General features: G+C 38.9%; 1 protein-coding gene across 1 annotated transcript in view; it reads right to left on the minus strand.

Annotated features, from left to right (window-relative positions):
* Positions 1 to 2,298: 2,298 nt before the first annotated feature.
* LOC132517375 (zinc finger protein 354B-like) overlaps positions 2,299 to 18,187 on the minus strand; it is an 86,376-nt gene continuing 70,487 nt past the window's right edge. The window contains 2 exon segments of the mRNA XM_060144443.1: positions 2,299 to 2,458; positions 2,461 to 3,465. Of these exon segments, the coding sequence (XP_060000426.1) occupies positions 2,333 to 2,458; positions 2,461 to 3,465 (1,131 nt within the window). The 3' untranslated portion in view covers positions 2,299 to 2,332.

The raw sequence follows: 18,187 nt of genomic DNA on the forward strand, positions 1-18,187 counted from the left end.
ACTGCTCAAATTCCAAACACTCAAGAGTCCATGGGGAACCTCCTCCATTGCCACCCACAGATATCTTCTGTACCCATCGTTTCTTGATTCCCACCTCTCCCAGTGGAAAGTTTCCTTCCTCCTGTTGAAAAAAGATCCCTGCAGCCTCCACCTGTGCCCCAAATCTTATTTTCCCACTTTGAGCTGCACATCCCCTCCTTTCTGCACCTTCAGACTCTCCCATGCAGTGATAAACATGCTCAGTTCTTCTACCTTAAATCATACAAATGCTCTTGGCAGATTATTCGTTGGCTAAATCAACACCTTTCTCAATCCCCCCTTTTCCTTGCCTACCTCCTCTATAGAGGCTGGAAGAGCTAAGTACTTATTTTTTTCAGCCTCCTTTGCTCCTAGCCTCCATGCAACACAGCTGTGGTCAGTGAGGTTTAGGCAGAAGTCTGCTGAGGGGCTTCTGGGAAAACCTTTTCTGATAAAAGGCACAGATGTTGCTGGTGCTACACACCCCCTTTCTTCCTGCTCTGAATGCAGATATTTTACCTGAAGCTATAGGAGCCATCATGTGACATGATGAAAAAGTCGTGAAACTCAAGGCATTGAATTATTTTGTCTGAACCAATGCCAACCACCTCCAGATTTGTTATGGGAGAAAAACAAATCCCTATTTGCTTGTAAGCCATTGTTATCTGGGCTTTCTATTATTTGTAGCCAAAAGCTCTTCTGATATATACACTCTCTCTCAACCACAATCTCTCTCTAGTTATCTTCCTAAATCTCTCCTTTCTCAAACTACTAAGTCCTTTCAACCTTTAAGTCACTCTTCAACCCACTAAAATTTACAGAGGTTATCAATAACCAAAACCAAAGGCCATTTTCTATTTTTATCTTACTTTAATCCTCTGTGGCATTTGAAAATATGAAATATTCCTATCCCTATGCTAAAATTCTTTTTTCTATGCCACCATCTTCTCCTGATTTTTTTCATTTTTCTTTTGCCTGTTGTTTCCCCTCAGCTTCTACTGATGACGCCTTCCACTTACTGCATTCAAAGACAGTACTCCCAGAAAACCCTTTATCACTGCCCCTTCTACTTATTCTACTGCCTATCAGGAATCTTCACTTGGATACCCACAGACTCATAAAATACCCCCAGACCACACTCATCATTGCCCCACAAAGTCAGTCAACGTTTTGTGTTAATTATGGCACCCATCCACCCAAATAAATTCAAGTGCTCACATTTAATTGATTACATTACCTAGATTCTGCCTTATTATTGCTTGAATTCTTCCCTTCCTCTCCCATCCCACTGCCAGTTTCTCGGTTCAGCCCTTGGAAAACAAAACAATCTTATGCAGTTTGATTTCCTAATCATATTTATCACCTATTTAGCACTTATTAAATGTGTATAAAATAAATTGCCTTAACTATTCTCATAACTATAGATCTATAAAATCTTTCTCTATGATTGTTTTGAATATGTTGTGAGTAGCAAAGATTTTGTTAATATGTCAAATTTTCATGTCTGTTAGTGTTCAGCCTCTTCTGCTTTCCACTTTGATAGTTAGAGTACAACACAAAGATGTATTTGAATCCTGTGTACTCAAAGACTATATTTGTTATATTGTTTTCTAAGTAATTAGCTTATTTAACAATAGTTTAATGACGGTTAATTGAGAACTTAAAACAGCATGCTATTGCATTAAGATTTGCACAATTATTCTACCATCTGGTAGCAAGCAGCCAATATTTCGGAGGAGAAAATAACAGGGAGAGGGGGAAGGACATGGAGGGATAATAGAAGTTGGTAGAGGTAGAGAATTTTGACTCAGAACATTCAGGAAAACCAGATTATGGAATAGGAGCATCTAGATAACATATATAACATGGTGAAAAAGCAAGCATATTTATGTTTGTAGCATTTTAGATCTTATAGGGATCTTGGAGCCTTCTAAATCTAAAATCCCTCATTTACCAAATAAGGACACTGGGACCTGGTGAAAGTAGGTGACTTGTCCAAGTTAGTGGCAGATCAGGACTACATACCAGGTCTTTGGGCTATCCAGTTAAGCACTCTCACATTTCCTCTCCAGTGTGAAGTCTCTGATGTCCAAAGGAGAATCTGCAGTATAATACAATAGAACTTATCTTCAGCATGAATCCTCATTGCTTAGAACATTAGCTACTTAAACCTTCTGGTATAAAGTTTTACTTTCTGAATCAAGATTTCTCCACTTTTATATGGTTTCTCTGCAGTGGTCTGTATTTTCTGATATGGTATATTATACTTCAACTAAAAGATTACTACAATCGTTACATTTATTAGGTTTCTACATCACATGACTGATCTGATTATCACTGAAGAGTTCATCACGGTGAAGGATCCCATGGAAGCTTCCCTCACGTATGAGTTCTCTGATGCCGTGTAAGATTTGTACTCCGACTGAAGGCTTTTCCACATTCATTACACTGATAGGGTTTCTCTCCTGTATGAGTTCTCTGATGCACTATAAGGGATGAATTCTTAATGAAGGCTTTTCCACACTGATTGCATTCATAGGGCTTCTCACCAGTATGAATTCTTTGATGCTCAATAAGGTATGCGCTCTGGCTGAAGGCCTTTCCACATTCACTGCATTCATAAGGCTTCTCTCCAGTATGAGTAACCTGATGTACAGTAAGGGATGATCGCCCAGTGAAATGTTTCCCACATATCATACACTCATAAGGTTTCTCTCCAGTATGAATTCTCCGATGCTGAGTAAGAGATGAATTCTTACTGAAAGCTTTCCCACACTGATTACATTCAAAAGGTTTTACTCCAGAATGAAGTCTCTGATGCTCTATAAGGTATGTACTTTGGCTAAAGGATTTCCCACATTTGTTACATTTGTAGGGTTTTTCTCCAGTATGATTTCGCTGATGCAGGGTAAGAGCTGAGCTCTTACTAAAGGCTTTTCCACATTCACTACACTCATAGGGTTTTTCTCCAGTATGGCTTCTCTGATGTACAGTAAGATGCATACTTTGACTGAAGGCTTTTCCACATTCATTACATTCATAGGGTTTTTCTCCTGTATGAGTTCTTTGATGCACTGTGAGATTCATACTTTGGGTAAAAGCTTTACCACATTCATTACATTTGTACGGTTTCTCTCCAGTATGAATCCTTTCGTGCTGAATAAGGGATGAATTCTTGCGGAAAGCTTTTCCACACTCTTTACATTGATATGGTTTCTCTCCAGTATGAGTTCTTTGATGAACAGTAAGATTCATGCTCTGACTGAAGGTTTTCCCACATTCGTTACATTTGTAAGGTTTCTCTCCAGTATGAATTCTCTGATGTACGGTAAGCGAGGAGCGTTCAATGAAGTGCTTCCCACATACATTACAGTTATAGGGTTTCTCCCCTGTATGAGTCCTCTGGTGCTTAAGGAGGGATGAACTCTGGCTGAAGGTTTTCCCACACTCATTACATCCATAGATTTTCTTTCCTGCAAACATTCTTTGAGTTTTAATTAATTCAGCATTTTGTTTAGTGTCTTTTCCATGTGAATTCCAACTGTGAGGACTTTTCCCCACAGGAATAGTTTGTTGTGTATCAATGATTGAACCCTGACTGAAACATCTTTCAAATTCATTACCTCCACATGTCCTTCTCACAGTGAGGGTTTCCTTATGGGTAATGTGCACTTGGCCCAGATGTCTATCCTGGTTTTTCTGTTGCCCCTCTAACCAATTATCAGGTTCCCAGGTTTCCCCTAAAGAAGAATGCCAGAGACCTTCTCTTTCCATTATTACCCCATAAGATAAATCTTCAGTAATTAGGGCTTTGTAGTTGACTCTTTGGTTTCAAGTCTTATCTCCCAGTCTGAAAAAAATAAAAATTCAAATACACATTGGTTTCTGTGCTGAAAACTGTATAAGGCAGGAAGAAGAGAATGAAACTGAGAATAACTATAGGGCACATCTGAGAGCTTTCAAAGATGTCCCTATAATTAGGAAGAGAATTGGAAGGGAGGGAAAAACAGTGAGCCGTCCATAAATAACAGGGAAACTAGAAGCAGGGTAAGCAGAGGAGAGAGTGAGCCTATGCAGGAGGGATAGATACTGAAATCACTGACCACTGGACAAGACTAAATAATGAAGATCGAACTAAGGGAAGATATACAGATGAGCTGGGATTGGGAGAGGCAGATCACAAAGCCCTGGAACGTTTATCTGGTACTCCTACCAGCAGTTTCTTCCCTCCTGAAGGCTGCCTATAATTCTGATACTAAATCTTCATAAAACATCACAGTGTGACACAGTGAAAAGATTGTTTACCCTAGAGTCAGACAAACGTGGGTTTAAACACTGGCTGTTAATCACTTATCATCTTAAGTAGTTGTTTCTCTGAGTCTGAGTTTTCAGAGATATAAAATGAGGATAAAATAATCTGATAAGGATTAAGTAAATTAATGTATATAAACTATGCTTAGGGAACATACTTGTCTGGAACATAAAATACCAGAACATACTTGAAACTTAAACTCTCAAGGGAGGATGGCAAAATCTAAAAGCTCCTCTGCTCAAGGAGCATGTGATTTTCTCACTCTCTTTAGGTAAGAGAGTCCTAAAGGGCCCTACCCTTTCCTAAATATCCATTCCTTACAGATAAGAACTAGTGGCAGAGGCAGGTAGGGGAGAATCTGTTGAACTGCTTGAGATGGGGCTGGAGGAAAGGCCTTGTAGCCACTCAGACTTTATTTTCTCAGATCCCATTTCTTATCCCAGACAAAACATCCTGGAGGCAGAGAGGCAGAGGACAGGGACTACAATCCAAGAATCACCTTGTCGGCTTGATCAAAATTATCAACACTGAACCAACAGACCAAAGGTCTGTGGGCAGGAGGTTTACTATGAAGCGAAAGATACACATGAACTGGACTTCCTCCTTCCAATCTGACCTGGTTACATAAAACAGAAAAAGTGGAAAGCCAAGCAGGCTCCACCTGTAAAACACACACACCACCAAGTAACCTCAGAGAGGACCTATCCAGTCAAGCATGAAATACCAACAGGCAACACATGAACTGGAGGCTGCCTCCTGCCCCACTTCACTCTATCATATCCAGCTATCCAACTGAAGTTCTTTGAGATCATTCCAAGTGCTACCCAGTAAACAACATAAAGGACATGGGACATCTATTCACATTGTTAGACAAATACAACGTCCAGACAGACAAAACTATTCAAAGATGAATGACACACAGAAAATATCAAATTTGGAAACTAGGTAGAGGTTCAAGAAAATTTTAAAATAATAAAAGCAGGAGAACAAGGGGTTGGGGGGAAAGCATTAAAACCAAATGGGAGAATAAACATTGGAAGAATAAATGCTTCCAGTCATCAAAAGATGTGAAAAAAAAAAAAGATGTAAAAAGAAGAAAAAAAGTAACATACTGGGAGAAGGGATTTGCAACACATGACCCAAAAAGAGCTCTAGAACTTAGACTTGGAAAACAATATCTGTTTAACACTAAGCCCACTAGAAAAATGGACAGAAGACTTGAATAGACACTTAAGAAAAGGAAACCTGGGGACTTCCCTGGTGGTGCAGTGGTTAAGAATCCGCCTGCCAACACAGGGCACATGGGTTTGAGCCCTGGTCTGGGAAGATCCCACATGCTGTGGAGCAACTAAGCCCGTGCACCACAACTACTGAGCCTGCACTCTAGAGCCTGTGAGCCACAACTACTGAGCCCACATGCCACAACTATTGAAGCCTGTGTATCTAGAGCCCGTGCTCTGAAACGAGAAGCCACCACCACAATGAGAAGCCCACACACCACAACAAAGAAGAGCCCCTGCTCGCCGCAACTAGAGAAAGCCCATGCACATCAACGAAGACCCAATGCAGCCAAAAATAAAAATAAATAAATAAATTTATTTTAAAAAAAGAAAAAGAAAAGGAAACCTGAATAGTGAGTAAACATAAGCAAAGATGCCAATCCAACAGTAACCAGGAGAAGGTTGAGTAAAGCCTCAGTGAGATACTATTACCACATCCACCTGAGAAACAAAATTCAAAAATTCAAACTGACAGCCTCAGAATTTAGAAAGATGTGCAGTATGGGGAACTTCACATACTGCTGGTAGGAGTGTAATTTTGTTCAAGTATTTGAAAAACAGTTTAGCACTACCTAGAATGCAGAACAGGCACACAGACTATAAGATTTAGCAAATCCACTAGGAGGTACATACACTTAGGTAAATCTATATTGTAAAGGCTCACCATGATTCATAATTTTTAAAGTAGCATTGTGTACAATAGCAAAAAACTGGAAACAACCCAAATGTCTACCAACAAGAGAAAGGATAACTAAATTGTCAAATACTTATACAAGAGAAATGAAAACAGTGAATGTTACAGATTTCATGTCTGCTTCTCCCCAAAATTCATATGTTGAAGCCTAATCCCCAGTGAGACAATATTAAGAAGTGGGAGTCTTTGGGTCATGACGGTAAAGCCCTGATAAGATTAGTGCCCTGATAAGAAGTGGCACACATGAGGGAACTTGCTCTATCCTGTGAACCAGGAGGGCCCTCACCAAAAACCCATCCATGCTAGCACCCTGATCTCAGACTTCCAGCATCTGGAACTATGAGAAATAAATGTCTGATAAATTCAGTCACCTGGTCTATGGTATTATGTTATAGCAGCCTGAACTGCTTAAGACAGTAAACATTAATAAACTAAAGCCACACATATCAATATAAATGAATAATTTAAGCAAAGTCACAGAAAAATAAATACAGTAAGAGTCCATTTAGATAAAGTTTAAAAACAGACTATAACTAAATATATTGTTCATCTGTGGATAGCAATCCTATAAAGAAAAGCAAGGGAAGGGAGTTATCACAGAAGTGAGAACAGTGGTTATGTCTTGGGTAGAGGAAGAGGATGGGAATGAGGAGGTGCATATAAAGCTACTAGGGTACTAGCAGTGTTCCGTTTCTGAATCTGAATCTGGGTTCTGGTGCCTGGGTGTTTTCTTTTGTTATTATTCATTCATTTTTATCATCATGAACTATAAAAAAAGCAGTACAATTAAGACAACAACTTTGGAGCCGGACCGCCTGGCTCCATCACTGTTAGCTGTGTGACCTTGGGCAGATTACTTAACCTGTCCTGTGCTCCAGTTTCCTCATCTGTTAAATGGTACCTATCTAGTGTTGATATGTGAACAATAATTAGTTGATATTTATAAAGGGCTTAGAAGACTAGGCAGGTTTTTGCTAAGTAGTACCCATATTTTACACATTCTTCTGTATATATGACATTTCAAAAAACAAATGAGAAGAACAACAAAATATTTTCTATTTTGGAAAATACTGATCATTTTTAGTTGAAACATATACTGCAGAAAACTTAATAGTAAGGGTTCAGTATATCTTCATGGAATTTAGAGACCTAACTTAAAAAATTACCTCTGAAGATTTGTTGCTTAAGAAAAAGAAAAAAAATAGACTGCCCTACAAATTTTTTAAAAACTGGCCTAATTGATCTCTCCAAGAACATGGGATGGCAAAGGACAGTGGAGTCATGTCTACAAAGGATTGAGGAAAAACTGATGTGACTCAAGAATTCCACATAGCCAGTACTCTATACATGCATAGGAAAAAAACAATACATGTTCTTAAATATGAAAGATTCAGAAATTGCAATACTCCTAAAGCATTCCTGAAATGTTACTTAAATGTTTAAATGTTTGAACAAAGGATTTATCCAGGAATTCCAGAATGCTCACTATTAGGAATCTAGTAATATATTAATAGGTCATGGGAAAAAGGGCATATGATCAACCTGATGGATGCTTCAAAGTTTTTGATAATATCCAACATCCAATCCTGATTCAAAAACAAAAATATTAGCATTGTACCAAGCATAAAAAGAAAACACTAGAAGAATTCACACTAAAAAACAGAATCAAGGGCTTCCCTGGTGGCGCAGTGGGTGAGAGTCCGCCTGCCGATGCAGGGGACGCGGGTTCATGCCCCGGTCCGGGAAGATCCCACATGCCGCGGAGCGGCTGGGCCCGTGAGCCATGGCCACTGAGCCTGCGCGTCCGGAGCCTGTGCTCTGCAACGGGAGAGGCCACAACAGTGAGAGGCCCGCGTACTGCAAAAAAAAAAAATAAAAAATTTAAAAAAATTAAAAAAAATAAAAAACAGAATCAAGGAAAGGATGCTAACTATTACTGCAACTATTTAATATTGTTCCAAAAGTGTGACCACTCGTAGACAAATGAGAGGGGAGGAAATTTCATTTTTCCCAGATTACATAACTGTCTCTGTGGAAAACTTATAATTGTTAAGGTGGCTTTACTCATATTAGTGAAGTATTGAAGCCTGGAACTGAGCACTGAATATCAAAACCATAGCTCTTTCAGGATTGGACGACATTTCTAATCCTTACCATTTTGCTCTCATTAAATAAGGACCTGTAACATGCACAGCTTTATGCTTGGCCACAATAAGAGGTCAATGATTGTTAGAGGTTATCATTATTATTTTATGTCAAACAATATACAGCTCTCTCTTCCGTTCCTTTATTCCTAAGCAGTTCTTTCAAGTGATGGCCCATACTCCCTTATAGTCTTAGAATGCCTAGTTAACTTTAGGATTTATATTAACTTTGGTACTCATGAGGACATAAGAGTCCCCAGGACCAAGGGGTATGGGAAAGCACAGCTCTTTCAGTATTTATGGCTGGGACTGGCCACAGTAGAGGCCAAGAGCCTGCAGAGTATTTGACCAGGGGTCGGGGGCCTGGGTGAGAGACTTGGGCAGCAGGCCCTGCTCTTCCTAGAGCAAGCTGATTTCTTTCTTTTCTCCTTTTATATTTCTTCCAGCCTAACAGTTAAGTTACTCCTTCCATTCAACCAGACTATTTCAGTACTCACCTGACTGGACTTCCTACGTAACACTCTTGCTACCCTACAGTGCATTCTCCACAAAGCAGCCAGATCGATCTTCTGAACATGATAAATCATTCATTCAATAACTATTTATTGAGTGAGGCACTGTTCAAGGTGCTAGGGATACAGCAATGAACAAAAGTGCCCTGGAGGAACTTATATTTTAGTGAGAGGAAGAAGGGTAATCAACATAATAAATAAGTAAAATACTTAGTATTTAAGTGTTATACCTTATGGAAAAAATAAAAGCAATAAAATGGAAATAGGGAATATGATGGGTAAGGGGAAAAGTTTGTAATTTTAGATACAATCTTCAGGAAAGGCCTCACTGACAAGGTGACTTTGAAGACAAGACTTTAGGGGCCAAGGAGGGTGTCACAGGACTATCAAAGGGAGAGCATCCCAGGCAGAAGGAACCACCAGTGCTGAGAGCCTGTGCAAGGATGAACAAACTTTTTGGATTCACCTACATTGATTACAGTCTTTTAGATTAGTTTTCCTACTGGAAGCAAAGATATGTGCCTGTACTAACCATTAATGAGGCTCATTATGAAGGTGGCATGAAGGTACACGGGGACTCGGTAAGAGCACATAAATTCTCTCCCTTTGTGTGTGCATGTATACACACATATACATTTACTCACACAGAGAGGTAAATCAGATGATACCTGGGGAAGAGCTGAGCACAGCACTTGGTTGCTGCTTTCCCCTCTTGGTTTTGGACAGCATAATGAGACTAACTGGCAGTAACATCAAAGAAAATCTAGAAAGAACAAGATCTGGAATTTGCACATCATCATGTTTTCTGAGCTCCGTTCTCTTCCTCCACTTTTCTGTGTCTTTATTTCCTTCTCTCCAACAGGTACCTCTCTGCTCTTGTAAATACATTCAAGTCTCTATCTCAGTAAAAAACAAATCTGACTTCTTTCAGGTCCTGCCCTTTCTTCCTTTTCCTTCAAAGTTAACTTTGTTGAAAGGATAGTCTGTACTTAAAAGTCTCTCTTTTTTGGGGAGGTGGGGGGCGGGGTGGTGGTGGTGGGACTTGCCATACGGCTTGTGGGATCTTAGTTCCCTGACCAGGGATTGAACCTAGGCCCTTGGCAGTGAGAGTGCAGAGTCCTAACCACTAGACCGCCAGGGAATTCCCCATAAAAGTCCTCGTTTACTTCTTCACTCTTCTCCCCAGGCACATGTCCTGCAGCACCAGAGTGCTCCTCCCTGGGTTACAGGCCACTTCCTCTACACTAAGACCAATAGCGTTTCTCATTTCTTACTTGGCACTGTTGCACTCTTCTCTGTTTTTCTCTCTTCCCTTGGCCCAGCTCTCCATAACTCTCTCCTCTCCCTCTGACCACTTTTTCTGTCACTTTTGCTAGAGCATCTTTGGCCCCCAGTCAAATGTTATTCCTCAAGATTCCATCCTTGCTGCTTTACCCTTCTTATTCGCTCTTCCTGATAATTAAAATATTCATTGATATGAGTGTAATAAATATAATTTTCAAAGCTATAGTTTTACCTGATTACTAAAAATTCTACTTGATGTCATCTAATATTCACTCAACAAAGATATTAAATACCTACTCTCACAGACAACATGCTAGGCAGGGCATATAAATAAAAGTAAGCTCAATCATGACAATTCAGTGAGCCTACATACTAGTGGCTAGATAGATATTCAAAGAGACAAGAGAAATACAGTGTGAAATGTAATCATATGCAAGTGATAAATCTTTAGGATTCAGCCCAATAGAAAAGTTGGAAGGTGGGTAAAAAACTGGGAGAGGAAAATCCAGTATGAGCAATACCTTTGTTTGCCTTTGATGCTTCTAGAAAACCCACCAACATGACAGTGAAAGAATGACAAAGTCATAAATAAATGCACTAAAATAATCTAGGGAGCAAAATGCTGCAAAAGAAAACAAAAACAAAAACAAAAAACCCCTACCAAAAATATAATTTATATATCCTCATACAGACAAGAGAATTTAATACATGCATTTTAAAAGATTGCTATTAAAAAAGGAGCACTTAGAGAAGAGAAGGCTCGTAGAAATTAAAAATATGATAGTAGAAATAAATTTTTTCACAGAAGGACTGAAAGACAAAGTTTAAAGAAATCTTCACATCTCATATTTTCCCTTCAAACAATGCCATGCAATTTACCACAAGGTCTTTGCACCTGCTGCTCCCTGTGTCCAGAATCTGCTCCCACATGACCATCACTTTGAGTATCTGTTCAGTAGTCACCTTAAAGAAGAGGCCTTCCCTGATCACCCCTATAAAACAGCACTCCTGTTAACTGATTACTTCCCTTATGATGCTTTGTTTTTCTACGCAGCACCTGACTCTATGAATAGTCAGTCCCTCCCTTCTTCCTTCCTTTCTTCTCCCTTCTCCTTCCCTGCCTTCTTTCTTGATTAATTTATTGTTTCCCCGACTAGACTATAAACTCCCCGTGGAAACTCTGCCTGTTTTGCTCATTGCTCTACACCCAATGTTAGGAACAGGGCCCAGTGCTCAAAAAACATTTGTTTGTTATTTATGTAAGAATACAAATAGCAATAGTAATTGAATCCACAGAAATCTGTAATAAAGTTAATTAAAGCTACCTTAAGCAATCATTCTATACCAAAAAATTAGCATGAAAAGCATAAGATAATATCCAAATACAATATGTAGCAAGAGCCAGAAAAATGTATATATCCTTTGACACAGTGACTCTTCCAGAATCCTGTTCTTTAGAAAGCTTAATGGAAACAAGCAGCGATGGTCACAAGATGATTTTTTTCCTATCAATGTTTTTTTACTGATTTCTTTTATTGCTCTGTACTTAGATAGCCATACACTATCCAGACATCAAAAAGTATCTGCCTAACTCTTTAAACAGTGTATGAAAAGAAGTGATCAACACTCACATGAGTAGAAAAGATAAAGGTATAAAATGCATTTTTTCAGAGAAAAGTCATGATAACATCTAATAAAGAAATTTCAGTTGTGAGGGGGATTAGTAGGCAGATAACAAAGATTATGAAGCATTAAATGCTTAGAGGAGAATGGGATTAAATAAGTAGTAGATTCAGATTAAAAATTTAGGAATGAGAAAGGAAATACATAAAATGTAAGGTTACTAGTAAAAAGAACAGGGCTAAACTCACTCGTCATTTGTTTTTAAATGAAGACTGTATAAAACACCTATATAATTCACAGGAAGAGAAACGTTAGTCTCCTTTTAAAAAGCTGACAAATGTTTAAATGAATAATGGAAAGGAAGCTATGGATATAGGTAATGGCCAAGAAGATTCATGAAAAAAAATAAAGAGAATAAAGTAGAGCGGGATAGAAAGACAGGGATTGAAAGTACAGATGAGGGAAATCCATGGTGGTCCAGTGGTTAGGACTCCACGCTCTCACCGCCAAGGGCCCGGGTTGGATACCTGGTCAGGGAACTAAGATCCCATAAGCTGCGCAGCATGGCCAAAAAAAAAAAGAAAGAAAGAAAGAAAAAGAACAGAAAGCACAGATGACAGAAGAGGAAATAATAACTGCTGATATTTACTGAATGTTCAGTATGTTCCAGGCAATTTAAAAGAGTCACAAATGTAGTAACTCATTTAATCCTCATAAGATATTACCTCCCACTGAGGTAAGGACACATGCAAGACCTCAGTAGGATGAGTGACATCAACAATGCAGAGGCATTTGAGAAACACACAGCAAATGGTACAGGTCTCAAGAGACCCAGGGACCTCTGTAGTGGTTTCTCCCCAAGGTGACACTCATGGAACAAGTTCTTGCAGCCAGATCCTTACCTGGGGAAATGCACCCTGGATGTTCTTTTGTCATCAGGCTCAGTTCTCAATCCAGCTGAGATATCACATTTGGTTTGGAAAGCTGATGCCCTGCTCGGGAGGAAAAACACTAAATTTGACTTCTGAACTGAGTATAAAAACCACTCCCAGCATATGTCTTATCCCTTCATCTTCAGGGCTTCTGTAACAAAGGAAGGTGCGGCTTCTGAGATTTCCCAGTTTTCCATTCTCTATAGAGAAGGCCTTTCACCTTGAAAGACAGGACACTAAGGAACTACCCTAAAACAATGTCCTGTAGTATCAGGATTTCAAGTCCAAATTCACAAATTTCAGAGGCTGTACAAGATGTCAATAGTGGGAAAGATGGCAATAGGTAGGTTTTGAGTTACAAGGAGAAGTCCTTACCCAGCGAAACCAGGTTACTGTATCACTTTCCATACAAGTTCCTCTGAGCAGAATTTAGATTGGACCCACTCCTCCCAGGTAAGATCTACAGACACATCCTTGAATGTCACTGATTCCTGAAACTATAAATTTCTACTGAACAAAGGATTATGCCAATAACACCCTCTATGGAAATTAAAAAACAAAAAAACAAGCAGCATTAGAAGGGACAGAAGAGATCTGTGAGAGAAAAATATTATCCTCCAAAAGAAACTAAACACCTGCAACAAAAACCGACATTATCATGAAATAATCAGAGACAAATATACAAAGTGCTCTCACATTTAAGGACAGGAAGAGGAGGTATAAGGAGTCATAGGGAAGGATAGTGAAGGCTGCTCTAGATTAGCACTGGAGAAGAGTAGGTGGTGTTCTGATTGTATCCTATTCACTCCATTGATGAAGGAGGTATTCCCCACCCTAAATAGCACACGGTGACCGAATATATGACACCCAGCACTGGACAGATGAGCCTGACAGGAGTTCATTAGTCACAAGTTGGTCTCAAAACCCCATGCCATGCAAGACCACTCGGGGCCTGTACTCAGGCACAGTGAACCGCAGGGGCTGTGGGAGGCAGACTTGGTGCTGACAGGAGGCTGAGGTGACCCTTGGTTCCCACGGGAAGATGCGACTGGCTTGTTTGAACACTTTCGTGGGCTGCTAGGGAGGTGAAAACCATTAGGTTGAGGATTAGGAGGGGTGTACCTGGCCAGGCTGACAGGGGAGCTAGTTGGGTGTGGAGCCTTTCCCAGTGGGTGGGGGCCTATCCAGGGAGAGCAGGGGAACTCACAACGAGGTCTTTGGAGCTCCCTAAAGCTGAGAGTTGTAGAAGCAGCACATGGAATTTTAGGCTTTACAATCACTGGGTGGGAATTCCAGTTAATGCGGGGAAAGCATGTGCAAACAGGATAAATCTAGACTGTGGTTGGTCTATGAGACAACCAACAAAACACCCAGCTGGACTTGAAAATGGCATTTCAAATTTATAAGACCATTTGAGCTTTGTTTTCTAGCCCTTAGACTAGGAAATAAAACTCTGTAAGCATTCACTATCTGTTTGATGCGTATGATGGTTAATTTCATGTGTCAACTTGACTGGGCTAAGGTATGCCCGGAGAGTTGGTAAAGCATTATTTCTGGGTATTTCTGTGAGAGTTCTCCCATCTGAATCAGTAGACTGAGCAAAGAGGTGGGAGGGCATCATCCAATCTGCTGAGGGCCCACATAGAACAAAAAGGCTGAGGAAAGGTGAATTTGCTCTCTCTGCTTGAGTTGAGATAGCCATTTTCTCCTGCCCTTAGACATAAATGCTCCTACCTCTTGAGCCTTCAGACTCAGACCAGGACTTAACACCATTGGTCCCTGGATCTCAGGCCTCCGCGTTTGGAGTGGGACTGCAGCACTGGCTTTCCTGAGCCCTACGAATGTAGATGGCAGATCACGGGGACTCTTTGTCCTGCATAATTGTGTGAGCCAATTCCTCATAATCTCTTTCTGTATATCTACATATATCCTATTGGTTCTGTTTCTCTGGAGAACCCTAACTAATACAAGGAGGGAACACTAACTGAGTGGCAGTTACCATAAATGATAACTCACATTGTACTCAGTTCTGTACTAATAGGAGGTTCGTATGCCTCAGCTCATTTAATCCAAAGGACAACCTGCTAAAGTGACAGAATTAAAGTCATCATTTTACAGATGAGGAACCTGAGGAACAAAAAGGTTAAATAACCTCTCCAAGATCATACAGCTTGAACCCAAGGCCATTCAACTCCTCATGTTGTGAGGAGAAGGCCAAGAAAAGACCCTAGCAATCCTCTGCAAGAGGAAGAGCGAGAGAAAGACAGAAAGGGAGATGGAAGGAGACTCAGGATTGAAGCTCAGGAGAAAGAGGGTTTCAAAGAGGAGGGACTAGTCAACACTATCAGAAGCTGGGTGGGTCAAACAGAATGATGATTGAAAAGAATCTGCTGATTCGAAAATTAGCTAATTTCAGAAGAGTCATGAAGGAAGAAGTCAGCTTACAGTGGAGAAGATAAGGAAGATAGGATCAGGAATCAGAAGCAGCCAGATGAAATTACTTCAAACTTTTTGTGAAGATGAGAGATAACACTGTATGAAAAGAAGTAAGGAATAAGTCGTGTAAATAAAGCAATGGAAAAGGTTTTTCTTTAAGGACAGAGAGCACTGTAATATGTGAATAGGCAAAGGGGAGAAAGTTAGTGGAAAGAAAAGGACTGGAGAGACCAGAGATGGAATGAAACCAATTTCCAAGCAAGTTGTGTATTTTACATCCTACTGGCTATGAACTCCAGAAAAAAGTGTCAACCCTGAGGCACAGAATTTATCATATATCTTTCTACCTCATTATTTTCTCCTAATACTTTTAAATCAATATATCAAAATAACAAAAAATATGTTAAAAATCACTGACAAATAGTGTCAAGAAAAGTAAAAGTAGCTACTAGCAGGATATAAATACATGGCAGATTTTCATTTTATGAAAGGAAGAAAAGGAAACAAGAAAAATCATCATTTCAAAAATTTAAAGCAAGGAGAAGAAAGGAAACAAGAAAGCATAATAAGGACAAATGATTAAATAACCAGAAAAAGACTTGATACATGCATAACAACAAATGTAAATGGGTTGACTTTGTCTATTAATAGACAAAAACTGTAAAATTGGTTTAAAACACAATTATATGGCACATACAAGAGATACACCTAAAACACAAACCAAAAAATTGTTAAAAAGGGGTGGTGATAGAGACAAGACATAGCAGACAAAAGCAAACAAACAAAAAGGCATGGAGGAGACCATATCAATATCAGATAAGGTAGAATATATGTGGAAACAAAACATAAGCCCCTTCTTTCTGAAAGACAACAGAGCAGAAATATGACACTCTTTCCAAAAATTACTCTACTTTCAATAAATTAATTAGAAGGCAATCGCCTTTTTAGCTGAACATATTGGGCAAAATTAAAAGCCCAAACTCAGACTCCTATGGGCTATATGCTGGTCTTCCCCACTTCCCTAGATTCTTCTATTCCCTAGATTCCCTTAAGTGCAGAACCTACCCACCGCCAACCTCCAGCCCTCGTGCTGCAGAGCTTGTCCCTACTATGTAACGTACTATGGAGCCCTGGGTAGATTAGTACAGAAAGGCATTTTAAAAGGCTGAAGTGAAACTTAACTGTATCGTTCATAAAATGTATTTGTTGTTAATCCCTTAAAATGTTTTCTGCCTTTCTCCTTTCCACTTATTATGCGTTTTTTCTCCCCAGCACTACATTAAGCACGGGGTAACTCAGGGTGTTTGAAATAAGCAGCTTCATGGGTTTATCTCCTTTATGCAGAGGTTTTCTTAAACCTGAAACACAGGCTTTTTTGATATTGTTATTCTTTAAAAAGATGAATTATCAAATGGAATAAATAGGGATATTTTAATAATGAAAGTATACTTTATAAAGAAGATACAATAGTGATGAAGTTTTAGGCACCACAACAGCAAAGTGTCTTCAAATATAATTCTTAGCAACCAGATTTCTTCTTTTTTTTTTAACAAAGTCACAATCATGAATAAATCCCAATCACAGTGCAACAAAAATGAAACACCTCAGAATATACTTACTAGGAATAAGCAAGAGCCTCATGATCAAAGTTAACAAAATCCATAATGAAAGATCCAAATAAAATGAAGGGTACTTTTTTTACTCAGTAGGAAGAATAAACATTGTAAATATGGTAATCTTCCTCAAACTGATGCAGATTTAATGAATCCAAATCCAAATTGCATATTTTTTCTTTTTAACTGTTTCTGTTAGAACTTGATTATAGTTAACAAAATTTGACCCTAAGGATAAATGTATAAGAACAGTACAGTAACCAAAATTTTGAAAAGAAAAACAAGGGGGGGGTGGATTTTCTTTATAAAATAACAAAATAAATTCTAAAACAAAGTGTGTTACTATAGTAGAAATAGAGCAATAGAACAGAATCCAGAAAAATAAACTCATGCACGTATGTATGTGTGTGAATATATTATATGTGCACATCTTATATACATATATAAATTTAGTATATTTTAAAGGTAGCATTTCAAATCAATGGATAATAAGCAGATTATTCAATAGATTATTTCAACAGATTTACAACAGTTTGAATGCCATCTCCTCAAAGGTGCCCCGTCACACTCAGCCAGGCCACCCTGCTGCGTGGCCATCACAGCACGTAACCTTGTCCTCAGCAGTATTTCTTCTTCACTGCTGCCTCCTCTTTCTAGAAGAGAAGATCCAGGAGGAAGGGGTGTTACCTGTTTCATTCACTGCTACCTTCCTAGAACCCAGAACGCTGCTTAGCACATGGTAGGGAGGTGCTAAAAATCTGTTAAATTAAAGGATGGATGATGAAATGCCTCACCACACCATGTTAAATGAAGTTAGAATACAACCTCACATATATACAATAAATTCCAGATAGCTCAAGAATCTAAATTTAAAATGATAAAACTAATAAAAAATGTAGAAAAGTATTTCTATAACCTTAGGGTACAGAAAGCCTTTCACAGCAACTATCCCAAAGCCAAACAAGGGAAAAGGAAAGTTAACTGCATAGGACTTCAAAACTTAGAAGATTATAAAAAATTTTAGAAGAAAAATGACAGAGAACAAGAATGACAATTTATGGGAAAGGACTAATATCCACATTATATAAAAGGCTTCTTTTATATATAAACAACTCAATATAAAAAGGGGCAAAGGATATAAAAAGCTATCTTAAAGGTTAGAAGAATGTACATCCATAGTTATTTTTGAGGATTTGAGACCTAGAAATATATCTTATGGCCTTAATTTCTTTTTAGAACTATATGCCTAATATTTATATTCAGAAAAGGAAGACAAAATTTAAAGGCAAACACAAGTCGTACTCGGGCAATTCACAGGCACATCACTGGCCAATGTAGG

Source organism: Lagenorhynchus albirostris, chromosome 3, assembly GCF_949774975.1.
Source record: "Lagenorhynchus albirostris chromosome 3, mLagAlb1.1, whole genome shotgun sequence".
NCBI classification, from domain to species: Eukaryota; Metazoa; Chordata; class Mammalia; order Artiodactyla; family Delphinidae; genus Lagenorhynchus; species Lagenorhynchus albirostris.